The 14,143-nt window shown below is 32.8% G+C and overlaps 1 protein-coding gene across 1 annotated transcript; it reads right to left on the reverse strand.

Moving 5' to 3' along the window:
- Positions 1-6,620: 6,620 nt before the first annotated feature.
- On the reverse strand, positions 6,621-12,359 carry LOC143635845 (uncharacterized). The gene is made up of 4 exons (XM_077103578.1): positions 12,236-12,359; positions 11,116-11,295; positions 8,797-9,016; positions 6,621-7,013 (listed from the first exon to the last, which is right to left on the reverse strand). The coding sequence occupies exons 1-4, from the start codon at positions 12,349-12,351 to the stop codon at positions 6,747-6,749; spliced, it is 783 nt and encodes a 260-aa protein (XP_076959693.1). The 5' UTR covers positions 12,352-12,359; the 3' UTR covers positions 6,621-6,746.
- Between the last annotated feature and the right edge of the window lie 1,784 nt (positions 12,360-14,143).

Consider the following 14,143-nt stretch of genomic DNA (forward strand, 5'->3'; position numbering starts at 1 on the left):
TTGATATCATATTAGTGGCTTTGGTATTTAATGCATAAATTGGAATATTACAACCAACTATATATAAGGCATTTTCCTATATACATAATCTCAACGTTTTAATATTGCATTTTGTAAAATAATGAATCATTGACCTCTTATTAAACATTCTAACCATCTTATCAACTTGCTGAAATGAGAATGGCCACAACTACGTATTTAGATATCATTCTTTTGGTAATTGAAATGGATGGTCGTTTATTCGTAAAGTTCAATTGTATTTTCTCTTTTTCTAATCGTCATCTTTTCTAGCTATTCATCATCTAGTGTCACCGCACCCTTATAGTTATACAACTAAACAGTAGATGGGGAATAATTAAGTTGTAACATAAGTTTCAACCTGACCATGTCATGACTATAATCATAGACGATGGTAATTATTTTTTATTATTTTTTCTATTTAGATTGTAGTTAATAAATCTATATAATGATGTTGAATCTTGAATCTAGCTTAATTATACGTAATTAAGTTTTTAAATTTTTAAAACCCCTAAAACATTTTATCAATAACTTCTACTATATTGGATTTTAAGCCATGTGATTATTTCAATTATTCAATTTTTTCAAACTTGTTTTGTGAAAGATTTTTTAAACAATAAAGCCCTATTTGGTTTGTGGAATTAAGTGGATTTGAAAGTAGAATTAGAAACCATAGAAAATTACGTTTGGTTGATTGATGAAGGAATTAGATTTGAAAAATTTTCCTCCAAATTCGTTTGATTGATGGAGTTTAACAATCCTTTACACATAGAGGAATTCTAAACTTTCTAATGGAATGTCAAATGATTTTAAAAAAAAAAACATTTTTCTTCTTTCTACAAACTAATTGTTCGACTTTAAAGATAATAACATTGATTAACATAAAATGAGTATTAATTTCTTACTTTGTGTTTCTTAATCTATATGTATATCTATACATATATAATACATTAAAGAGGGGCAAATTAAGACACTTCATATTAAGGAATTTACAATTAATATTACATATGATACAACCTTGAATGGGGCAAAAAAGTCATTCTCATATTAAATCTCACGTTTATTTAATATAGTTACAATATTGTTTCTTAGGGTTTGTATTATTAAGAACTCTATAAAAATTAAGAACTTTTAGGAACTCTAAATAACCAAACGTTTTTTTTAATTTTTTTATGTATTAACATTATTTAATAGTAGTTTTATCATATTTTATATAAAAAGTTTTGATTACATATGTTAATCACAAGTTTACATATGTGTAAAATTTATAACTAATAAATTTATATAAGTGTAAAAAAAACATAGATATGTATAAAAACTAATTTTCAAAATTGTAATTGTAAATATAGATATAAAAAAATGATAAAACTACACTCAAATAACATTGACATACAAAAAAATTTATAAAAAACGTTAGTTTTAAGAGTTCCTTCAAGTTCTTAAATAATTTAATAGTTCTTTAATGATACTCATCCTTGTTCCTTAATTATAATTAAATTTAAAAAATAGTTACAACAATAACTCTTAATCGTTTACCTATATCTTATTTTAATTTTTGACTTTTAACCCAAATTCTCCCATGATTTTTAAATGTCAATAACTTTTTTATACTTTAATATATTTTTTTAAAAAATTACACCATTTAACGAGCATATTTTTATCTTTAATTTGAGTATGATATTGTCATAGTTTTTTTCTGTTAAAAAAAACATTTTATGTAGGTGTATTTGCGGTATGGGTTTTGATGGTTTTAAATTAACTCGTAAGCCAAACTTTTTGTAAAAGTTTTTTTGTCGTCGAAAATCAAGACAGAACCTTTGAAAGTTGAAAACAACTGCCCAAAATTTAAAGGAAAAAAATCAACCGTCAAATCAAACCGATGAACGGTTTTACGGTTTCAAACCGAACAATAAACACCCATAAACTTATTACGTGATTACAAATGTCTGCGTTTTCCGCTGCATGGCGCGGGCACCCGTTTAGTTTAAATAATATAAACACCTACCGTCAACGTTTTTACCTCTTAGGGTATCCAATTCCCAAACATTGACCAAATTCAACAGTTCCCGATTGAAGTTATTTATTAGTAACCGTATTATGGGTCGACAAAGATATTAGACTCAAAAAGTCAAAGTGGCATCTAGCTTATTGTCAACATATGGTTGCAACTTTCATCCAAGAACCCAAGTGTTTGTCACAGGTTCCTTGTGTCTCCCTCATGAAAAAGAAAGGCTATACAATTTTTGGTGATTAAAATATATATTCTTTAATAAGGTAGATCTAGGTTTCAAATTCTTGTAAAAACATAATAAATAGAATCAATTAAGATCAGATCTTGGAGTTGAATCACTATCTAATGAATTAAGATGGATAGCAATAATTATTTATTTTTATATATATTTTTTTTGTTTTTGAACCGCCAACACCACCGGCCACTTTACAAGCAAGTTACTAGCAACAATACATTACACCGGCCACATCAAATTTTACAAATTCCAAAGTTCCAAAGTTATTAAACTACATCTCAGAAAAATGTGGGTTAATATTATAAATCGGTTGTAAATTATTAAGTTAAATAACATGGAAATTAACCTAGCTATTAACGATGAATATCAAAAAGTAATTGATTGGATAATGATTGCTTTAGCATTTATATCCTTTAGGGTTTTCAGATATCATGCATATGTACTCTTCAATCATTAATGCATCATGCAACTGTGTACTGCATAGCCATTTGAACACTATACTTGAATAGATCCAAACTAATAATGACCAAATAACACATCTTTCTTATTTCTTTCTCTCTAAAAAATACACACAAAAATTAGAAATTTGAAATGAAAAAGTCATAAACATAATCAATTAATAATCTTGTATGTATAAGGTGTCAAACATTTAGTTTTTTGGCATTTAATATAAAAATACCTTGAGGTTAATGGTTTCATACTCACCTTGCCTTGTCAAAACATTAAAACAGACCAATGAATAGATTGGAAATAAAGATACTACAAAAGGGTTTGAAAGGAATGAAGCCTGGTCCGATGCCATCACCCTTTTTATAAAAAAAATGATATCAAAAGGGTAAATGCAGCGAGCCAGCCAACATCCCTTACAAACCACCAGTTGTCTCTTGTTGTTTCGTAGTCTTCTTCAACTTCCTCTTATCAACCCTAATGTCACATATGCATACTGTATATACATATTGTATGTTTGTATGTACGTATATATAGAGTGAATAAGAGGGTGGGGGTTTGATGTAGGATGGAAGTATTGTAAACCCTAAAGCCACACAAGTGATATATATAGAGTTAGCTAGCTAGGGTTTGAGTGACACCCTAAAACTTATTATTAAATTTTGTTCTTTACAACTTTTATCCTCAAGGAGCGTGATAGCCACTCCCTTTTAAGTCCTAATTATTTTGCTCCTCAAAACTAAAAGAAATATCAAAAGTTATATTTTTATATGATATAGTGTATGGAAGGGCATGTATGGAATTAAAACTCATTTGAGTCGAGAAAACTCTATGAAAATTCTATATATATATATATATATATATATATATATATATATATTTTGTTTTTTTTACATATGTATATAGATCAAGTGGTTTTTTATTTTATCCTAACTTATGTGTGAAATAAACAAGCTGTTAAGTTGGTTTTATCAGATAATGAAATAACATTGTTTGCTCAATAATAACAAGAAACCAAGTTTAGTACCAAAGGACCTTTAATCTAGCGGAACTAAAGTAGGATAAGGCTTTCTTTTATCAAGAGGTGGAGGTTTAAATCTCATGGTAAATGTAAGTGTGTAATTTAGTTGTTCTTCTTCAAAAACAAAAATCGAGCTGGTAGTAATTATTTCTCAGCTATATTAAGTATTATAACTCGCAATTAGCTAGGGATGTAAAAAAGTAGAACTAAACCAAGCTCGACTCATTTCGAAATGCATAAGCTTGACTCGAGACGGGGTTCAGCTCGTTTATTAATATAAATTGTTTTACTTATATATCTAAAGAATTATTTAATGTATATAATGAAGCTTGATTCGAACTCACTTAGATTATATTAGATGAGCTTAAATTTAGGATGATCCTCGAGGTTATATATAAGCTAGCCTCATAACATAATTCATTTTTAAAAAGAAAAAATAATTTGAAATTGACTTCCAAAGAGGTAATTTCGGGTATGTCAGCGGAGCCGGAGGATCCGGACCCATTTTTACAGCCCGGATAATATGCAAATTACCGAATTAATCGCCCTACACTCACGCGCTAGCTGTATTTATTTCAGATTTAGAAAATGAAAACTTGAATTATTTCAAATGAGATATACGGAAGATTGATCTGACGGTGAAGAACGGTAGATGTGATCCTGCGGTTGTAAAGAGATAGGAATAAATGAAGGTTGGGTGCGGACGACAACAGCCAACTACTTCCAGGAGGACTGGGGCCCACGAGCGTAGGAAAGACAACGTAAAGAGCTGGGCCCACGACATGGAAAGAGCAATGATGTCTTAATGATACATATTTAAAACACACAATATTATTAAAATTACTCAATTGACCAGTATACCCTTTGCCCGTTTTAATTGATTGAAGGCATTAGGATATGCATTTTCGGTATCGGTATCGAATTGGTATCATGTTTTTAGTTTTCGGTGTCGGTATGGTACCGGTATTTTACGAATTTTGCATAAAATACCGGTACCAAACCGAACATTTTAGTACCGTTACAAAATATTATGAATTTTCAGGATCGGTACCGGTGTCATTCGGAGATCATCCCTAGAATGCATGTATTCTTTTCTTTTTTAGTTAGATTTTTTTTAACTACCAACAAAGTAAGTCTGGCCAACCGAGTACATTTATTGACAAAAGGTCATTCGTAATCCCAGATAGCGCTAGTAATCATGCCCGTCACCAATTTTAAATTGAATGAACATAATGTGACGTAGTGGCATGTTCATATTAGTTATATTAACCATACGTATTCAAACCTTCACAATTAACCATAGCGCTAGTAATCATGCCCGTCACCAATTTTAAATTGAATGAACATAATGTGACGTAGTGGCATGTTCATATTAGTTATATTAACCATACGTATTCAAACCTTCACAATTATTTTTGTTGTTAGTACTTCCTAAAATGTTATCTGATATATAAAAAAAAATTAATATTCTAATGTTCTAACAAGGAAAGTTTGAAAACCTAAAACGGCTCTCTATGTCCTAATCGAGAGATTTCAATTGCTTGTTTCTTGATCCAAAGAAAGGAAGATGACTTGATGTCGCTGATGACCTTGCTCTAGATGACTTATCTTGTACTTCGTAATTAACCATAGAACTCAAATGGTTACAACGAAAATAGACTGGATTGTAACATCATTGCTTTTTGACATTTGCAAAGGTACTCGAGTAACTCCCCCAGTGAACTAACCTGGCCAGGGGTAAGAATATTCACCTAAATACAAACTTGTGTCGAAATCATGGAAATAAAATTGCACACTAGCATGCGGTCACAATCCTTAAAATGCAGGTTACAGAAAACACATTGCAAAGATAGTGGGGCCATTGAAATACGCTTAAAGGAAGCCCGCCATGTGAAGCAATTCATTTTTATTTTATTTTTTGAGATCCATTTAAGCCAAACATGCTGTTGCGAAGCCGGCGCTAGCTCCTTATCTAACTCGTTTCTTAAGTCCCGTATCTACTAAAAATTATTTGAAAAAATCCAAATATAAACAAAATAATGGAATTATCGCCGATCTTTCAAAAGAAAAGAAAAATATACAAGGGGCTTTTTTCTTATTTGTCTTGAGCACGCGAATATTCAGGAAAATACAACATCCGAAATAAATGTGATTTGACAACAAAGAATGGAAAACTTAGTCCAATAGAGTTGTAAAACATAAGCCTAGCTCGTTACATCTTACCATGAAATGACACTTAAGGTTGATAGTTTAGTTTTCCCCATTATAATCAACACGTGAAGCATCCATCATATAGCAACCGAGTTTCCCCACCCTCCACAGGTTGACCACCTACCAACTTGTGGAATAAATCTTTATGTGCGCCCATAACATACTTTAACTTGGTACGGCGGTTCGGTTCATAGTAAACAAACAAGTTATCGCAACCAGCATATATACCTTGCGTCACTTTGGGAATGGCACATCCGGACCCGCTGGCGGTCTAAAAGCGGTTCGTGATTGACTTGATCCAATTTTTCGGTTTGAACCCAAGACCAGTTTTGTGCACCTCATCTCACACTAATTTATTGGGTTGGCGGTCTAAACCCCCTTTTTTTAACACATGGAATGGAATCCCCCTTCTGTAACCTTCGTAATTCTGGGGACCTCATTACTCTACTGCACTCATTGGAAGCTTCCCAATTATTATTCTATCTTCATTTAAGATTGTTGAGTCTTGTTTAGATGTACGGTGTATCCTGTTTGTTTTCGTATGTTTTAACTTATACTGTTATTTTTGGTTCTTTCTTTCGTTTCGTGTATAGTAATTTTTTTATGTTTGATTATTCATCAGCTTTACCAGCAAAATTGCATAACAAAATAAAAAAAAGACCGTAATCTGATGAAAAATATCATAGAGACAACGAATTGTTATTGACTGAAAATGGTCCAAATTATGCAAAGACTAATTTGTTACAAACAAAAGGTAATTTGGTACAAGATTTAAACAATAATGTTTTGAAAACCCGACTGGTTTATTTGGAACCAATTGCAAAAGACAACTTGGGGCGGGACTTGTTCTTACCGAGCACTTTTTGTTGCTTCGCACGTTCTTCTTCCTCCTGCTGTTTTTTTCTTAATAAAGCTTCTTCTTTTTGTCTTTGTAGCTCTTCTAGTTCCCGGTAACGTTCTTCCTCCCTCCTTTGTTGCTCCATTGCTTCGCGCCTTTGAGCTTCTTCAACCCTCCTTCGGTTCTCTTCAACCAACCTTTCTAACTCTTCTTTCTCTTTTTGAGCTTGTTCCTATTCATCATACACATTATATTTCTGTCTATGTAAGCATATGTACAAAACTACAAATCTTCCATCAAGTAACCTTGAATAAAGCCCCTTGGGTTCATACAAAATTGGAGAAAATGTTTGGTTTTCATTAGGCCTGTAAATGAGCCGAACGTTCGGTGAACTGTTCGTGAACCGTTTGGCGGGAAGTTCGTTTATGTTCGTTTATTTATTAAACGAACGAACACGAACAAAAAAATTGTGTTCGTTTAATTAAACGAACGAACATGAGCACATGTTCCGTTCGTTCATTTATGTTCATGAACGTTCGTTTATTTATGTTTGTTTATTTATGTTCATATATGTATTAATATCAAATAATTAATTATTATCTGGATGAGTCATCTAGTTAAAGGTTTTATATATATATATATATATACTTTAATTTGTGTTCATTGAAGTGTTTTCATTTATGTTCGTTTATGTTTGTTGTGTTCACTTACATTTGTTCATCTATATTCATTTATGTTCGTTTATCTTTGTTTAGTTATATTCCCTTAGATTGGATTATAAACAAATGAATATAAACGAACACAAATGTTATTTTTTTAAATAAACGAAAAGGACCATAAATATTTGTTCGATTAAGTGTTCGTATTCGTTTAAAGTTAAATGAACGAACACGAATATGCCCTTGTTTGTGTTTGTTCGATTCATTTACATGCTTTCATTATTCACATTGATAAATACGTCGGTCTCAATCTCTAGGCTCTGTTGATTTTATTTGTGTTCGTGAACCGTTCGTGAACACATTCATTTTCTTAATGAACGAACATGAACATAAAATCTCGTTCGGTAAGTGTTCGTGAACCGTTCGTGAACACGTTATTTCCTTAACGAACGAACACGAACAAGACCTTGTTCGTGTTCGTTCGGTTCGTTTACAGCCCTAGTTTTCATCACTGGTATTTATCATAATGGAGGTAGCAAGATGAGAAAGTTATGCGAGTTGAAACGGGTTAAGGTTGGGTTCACCCACAAATACTTTTTGTGCCCGGTAAGGGTTTAAACGAACGCAGCCATTTGTAAACTACTCGAGATCAACTTGCTAAAAGCTCAAACTGAACCGAGCTTAAACGAGCTCAAGCCTGAGTCTAAACTGTTGTTCATTTTAAAAAAGGGCCTCGGGGCAAGCTTCATATATCAAGCTTGACTAGGCTCGTGAGCCTAAACGAGCCTATTACTTGTGCAATACATATTATTATTATTATTATTATTATTATTATTATTATTATATTTGACTTCATATAACAAATATACAACTGTATAATGTGTGAGTGTGTGTGTGTATAATTAAGTATAAACAAATAAATCAAACAATTACGTTATATATATAACTATAAGTTCAGAATATATATATATATATATTATTATATGTGTATCAACTATCAACAAAACAAATGTATAATATTGAGCCATGCACAAGTTTGAAGAATTACTATTGAGCCAAGCCCGAGCTTTAAATATTATTTTTCAAACTTGGATTGGGCTTGTAATTATTTCCCTGTTTTGTTGATAAAGATATATAATAATTTTTATATATATTTATATTCATACTTATAGTTGTATATAATATATAACGTGATATGCATCATTTAGTTATCTTTGCATAATTATATTATTATATGCATTGTGTAATTGCATATTTCTTATATTAAATACAAGTCATTACATTTATAAAAAAAAATAGGCTTGTTTAGGCTCACGAAGAGATCTTAAATTAGAAAAAAAAAGTAAAAACACTTGCCTCTTTCTGTCTAGCCTCAATAATTGCAGCTTCTTTCTCTTTCTCAAGTTGGGCTTCAACCTCAATCAGAACTTTCTTCCGCCCCTCTTCCAACCGATTTTGAATCTCCATCTTAATATCATCAGAACTCAACCTCTCTTGCACTCTCTTCTTAATAGCTTCTTCAACTCTATTTGCAGTTTCTACTTCCACCAACTTCATTTCTGCTTCCTGCTGACGCCTAATAAAATGAAATAAAAAAAACACATATGTCAAATAAGAAATTATCATCAGGTCAAAAACCAGGTCAGCAACCAGAGTGACAATTTGATGTTATATATTTTCTATATCAAAATCCCTCCACACTTGTTTGTCTTTTTTACAGTGTACGTTTTCTAAGTTCTAACAAATGCAGACTGACCTTCATGTTGACTATATATATGCGAATATGCTTATAAAGCATACCTCTAACGAGTTCCTGATCCAAACAAATGAGTTTCAAAACTCGTGAACAGTAGATAAACGAGGCACCCAATTCATCATCAAATAAAACAAGTTGAACTATAGCAGTAGTAGTAGTATCTTCCTTCAATATAGCCTGTGGAGAAAAATGTCAAGTAACCTTTCACAGTTTTAAAGCTAATTACCATTTAACATCCTTCTACCACAACCAAGTGAAGAACCAAGAAAGAAAACTAAGTTTAGAGCCTATGATGAAGGGTGTGTAAATTCACTATGATCAAACACAGCTACACGCAAACGATGATACTTTAATAGCATTTGATGGTTGATTAGTAGAAAGATTCATCACTAATACAACCCACTCAGAGAACTTCTTGTGTAACATTATAAGGTTTTACACAAATTTTGTGGCCACGCTCATCACAAGCTCAAATTATTAATTTCATGCTCATTGTTGCAATAAGTGATCATAAATCGATATCAGTATCAACACGAGAAAACGTGACAAATGTATATGCAGTAATTGCTGATAAGAAAAGTAGATAGTGTACGGTTTATACATTCAGATGCAGGACAGAATCCGAGACAGTGTTTAGTACAAAATTTCATCTGAAGTGAAATGACAAAGACAGATCTCGACGATCGCGCTATGTTGACAATTTAGTTTATTTTTTATTGGATATTAAGTAAAATGATATAGTTAAAGTTTGACAACAATAGGATTTAGTAAGAAACAGAATACAACTAATCATGCAAACAATATAAGGCCGTGTGGTATATATTCATGCCCCTTAACTCCACGTAGGCGCCACATCACCAACTTTACCCCGTTTTACTCCATCTCACCTAAAGGAAACGGTTTAACCTTGCTTAACCCTCTCAGTTTAATCTAAAAACAATTCTTAAATTATTGTGTGCGAGTGTAGAGTATTTTAAAGCCCGTTAACACTTTAACCCAGCTTGCCTTTAATGCCCCTTAACCCATGAAAGGAGTGGTGTCCCTCTCGTTAACCTTTGTCAAATCAGCTTTAACACCATGGGCATTAAAAGTATACCACAGGGCCTAACAAATCACATAAATATGTGAAAAACCGCAATTAAAAAAATAAGTGTACATGAACTTACCTGTTTGAATAGGTATAAAGTAGTTGATTTCACTAAAAGAAAATTAAAAAAAAAAGTCTATTAAGAAACGTTTCTCAAATTATTTCCATACACACCATGAAAAGAAGGCGGCGAGAGATATGTTAAAATTATGTGAAGCTAGAAAAGTAATTTAGTGGTCAAATGTGCATCTTAAAAATGTTGTTTCATGCCCCTGCCATTTGTCGTTTTTTTTGCCTTTTAAGTAATATGTTTAGTAAACCACTTTAACCACCAGACACGTAATACTTCTTCCAATGCTCTCAAAGTCCCAAATAGATTATAATACTTCATTTAAGCAAATATGTAACAGAATCTCAAGCTACCGAGAAATTATGTTAAACAAACTGACAACAGTATTCACAATATTTTTGGTCTTCTGTTAAATAGTAATGTACAAGCACACAATAATGATTTAGCATCGAACTTATAACAACAAAACTTCAATATTAACGTACATGTTCAATATTACTCTCCATTATCATCAATACAAGTTTGGACATGTGAATTTATAACCATTATTAAAAATTATTCCCAAATCAAATATCAAAATGAGATAAATTCAATAATATCAACAAATCCAACATTCTAACAGAACGTCATCATATTAGTACGACACGTATTCTAGAACATTAATTGTCTGGAGCAAAATAATATACTAAACAAGAAAGTATATGTATATAACTGAAAGAGATGAGGATAGAGAATAAAAGGAATTTATGTAAACTGATATACCTTTTCTTTTGTTCTTCATCTTCAACTTTCATTTTTTCTTTGCGCTCAGTGGGCCCAATTCTAGGAGACTTAGCTACAGGAGACAATGAGATACTCCTACTTTTTTGTCTCTTATGTCGCCTTGGAGGTGGTGATGGGTTTTTCCGGTGGCGGCGTGGAGATATCGAGCGGCTTCTCCGCCTGTAAAGACAATAAAATATGAGGAATAGCTTAATGTGTAAAGCTACAGATAACATAATACGCACCATACCAGCTGACCTAGCACAATAGAGGCAAAAGCAATTTACAGTTACCTCTTATATTGCTAAGTACAAAGAGTGAGCTCCATCTTTTATCACAAGAAACCGCTAAATGTCACAATCGAGCAGAAAAAGAACAGGAATCAGCACCCATCACCTGCTCACTTACCATTGGAGGCGAGCAACTGCTATTTTTATGTTTCTGAATTATTATATTACATTTAGTCTGCTCTTTACCAATATTCTTTTACATGAAATTTAGTCAAACTCAAATCTCTGGCAATAAATCGCTCAACAATGTGTTTTCTAGTCAACACTTGGAGAAAGATTACAGAACTCATGTATACTGATAATCCTCAAGACAAAAATGCCTTATGTGCATAAGTCAAAACACACGCTACTTGATAACTAGATGTCTGGATCATCTGTTAATAGGATTCAAGCAACTTTTGAGGTGGTGGAAAAATAGCTAACCACGCCAAATCGAAGACAGATCCTCTTTTTATAATTATTTTTCGATGGATATCTGTTATATTATGTAGTTCATGTGTAAACAATTCGACAATTGGTGTGCAACTGCATCAGCACAGATTTAAGTCAAGTGCCAATAGAAAAACATGAAAAAGTTTTGAAATTGGAGAATTAATGACGTTTTAAGCTCGATTACGATATGCAAAGCAAAACCAGAGCAATCAAATAGCTTTTAACTATGTTTATTCAAAATAAAAAAAAAACAATAAGTCGAAATTTGGCAAATAGGCAAAAATCAAAAGCTCGTAGCAGTAAAGTTGATAATATCAACAAAAATAAGACATTCTATTGGCTGCTAAAAGAATAAAACAAAATAATAATAATAATAATAATAAACTGGGATGAATCACCTGGTATAGGGATCTCTACGGCTTCGATACCTCCGGCTGCCGCTATACCTATGTCCCAACGGCGACGGAGACCTCCACCGTTTATACGACGGAGACAACTCCCTATCTCGACCCATAATAATAATAATAAACTACACCTGAAAGAAACCACGCTAATAATAATAATATTATGTTCTCACTGATTGTTGTTAAAAGAATTGAAAATTGAAATTGGTGATTAGACGTGTAGCTTAGAAGGTGATAGATGATAATTAAGATCTGCAGAGGATACTATTGGATTGGAGCCCTAGAAGGTGTCGTCTTTTCTCTAACAGATTGATTCTATCCCCAATTATAAGGGATGTATTTATCACCAGCTGAAATTCTTCTTTACATTTACACAAAAGTGGTTATTTTTATCTTTAAAAGTGTAAGTTGTACTTTATGTCCAAATGTTACATCGTATTCTTTGAGCCTTAACTCAGCTTGTATTTTATGTTAATTTAGATTTTTTTTTTTTTTTGTACATGAGGGCAAATTAGTCAATTAACCTATTCACTTAAACAAAATTAATAATAAATAAACTGAAAAATATGTAAATATATAAGACATAAAACAAATAAGAGAAAATTCTAATTTGCCTCCCTGGAATACATCGTCGCGAGATGGAATAGCCATTGAAAAAAAAATTTCGCATGTTGCACGTCTGTGAATTTGGGCGGGTCAGTCTGAGCCCTTCCGTTAGATATTTTCGTTAATGTCCGTTAAGATGGAGGGTTTTTTAGACTTTTTACAAATACAAAATTAGGTGATATATCTGTGCTATTCTGTTTATTAATTTTTTTATGAGCTTGGAAAACCAGCTTGCCAGGAAAAATGGCAGTTCGATCACAGGGTATCATTCCTTCCTCCACTCTCTTTCTCCATTTTTCCACCTCTCTTTCCTCCCCTCCTTACTCTTCTAACTTCCTCCACACTCTCTATATATATACATACCTCCGTAGACACCAACACCATCACCATCACCAATCACCGACGCCATCACCGACGCACCATCACTTCCTTCCTTCTCAATTTCTGTCCGACACCATCACCGACGCCGACACCACCTCCGCCGCACCAAGCCTCTCCCGTCCGAACACCACCACAGTCGCACCTTCACCTTCACCTTCACAATGGATTTGGTCTTGGTTATTAGGTTCAATCGGGCTCTCTTTGGAGTCCCGACTGGATCGAGTCTCCGAATCCAGATCCGGATTCGGAGAATTTCCGTTCGTTTGTTTGTTACGTTCGCCTGTGAAGCCCGTTTAGCCTTCCGAAGAAGGTGGAATCTCGACCCGCTTCTCCTTCCGTAGTGTTCGGTGTCGACACGTTATATGTAAAATCCCGAAGTTTATAATTCGGGTGTTTTGTTATATGTGTGTATGTATATGGTTGTGTATTGTGTTTGTGTTATATATATAAAAGAAATGTTTGTGTTCATTTTGTTCGGGCTCGGGTTTGGGGTTCGTTGGGTTGTTTTCGGGTGAAAAGCTTACTAAAAAACGGTTCGTTTTGGTTGTTTTCGGGTTAAAAGTTTACAAAAAAATGGTTCGTTTTGGTTGTTTTCGGGTGAAAATTTTACTAAAAAACTGTTCGTTTTGGTTGTTTTGGGTGAAAACTTTACTTAAAAAAGGTTCGTTGGGTTGATTTCGGGTGAAAACTTTACTAAAAAACAGTTCGTTGGGTTGTTTTCGAGTGAAAAGTTTATTAAAAAACGGTTCGTTTTGGTTGTTTCGGGTGAAAATTTTACTAAAAAACGATTCGTTGGGTTGATTTCGGGTGAAAACTTTACTAAAAAAACGGTTCCTTTGGTTGTTTTCGGGTGAGAAGTTTACTAAAAAACGGTCCGTTTGGTTGTTTTCGGGTTAAAGGTTTACTAAAAAACAG

Source organism: Bidens hawaiensis, unplaced genomic scaffold (assembly GCF_021521415.1).
Source record: "Bidens hawaiensis isolate Kalapana, Puna unplaced genomic scaffold, B.hawaiensis_p1.1 tig00000536_1, whole genome shotgun sequence".
In the NCBI taxonomy this organism is placed as follows: Eukaryota; Viridiplantae; Streptophyta; class Magnoliopsida; order Asterales; family Asteraceae; genus Bidens; species Bidens hawaiensis.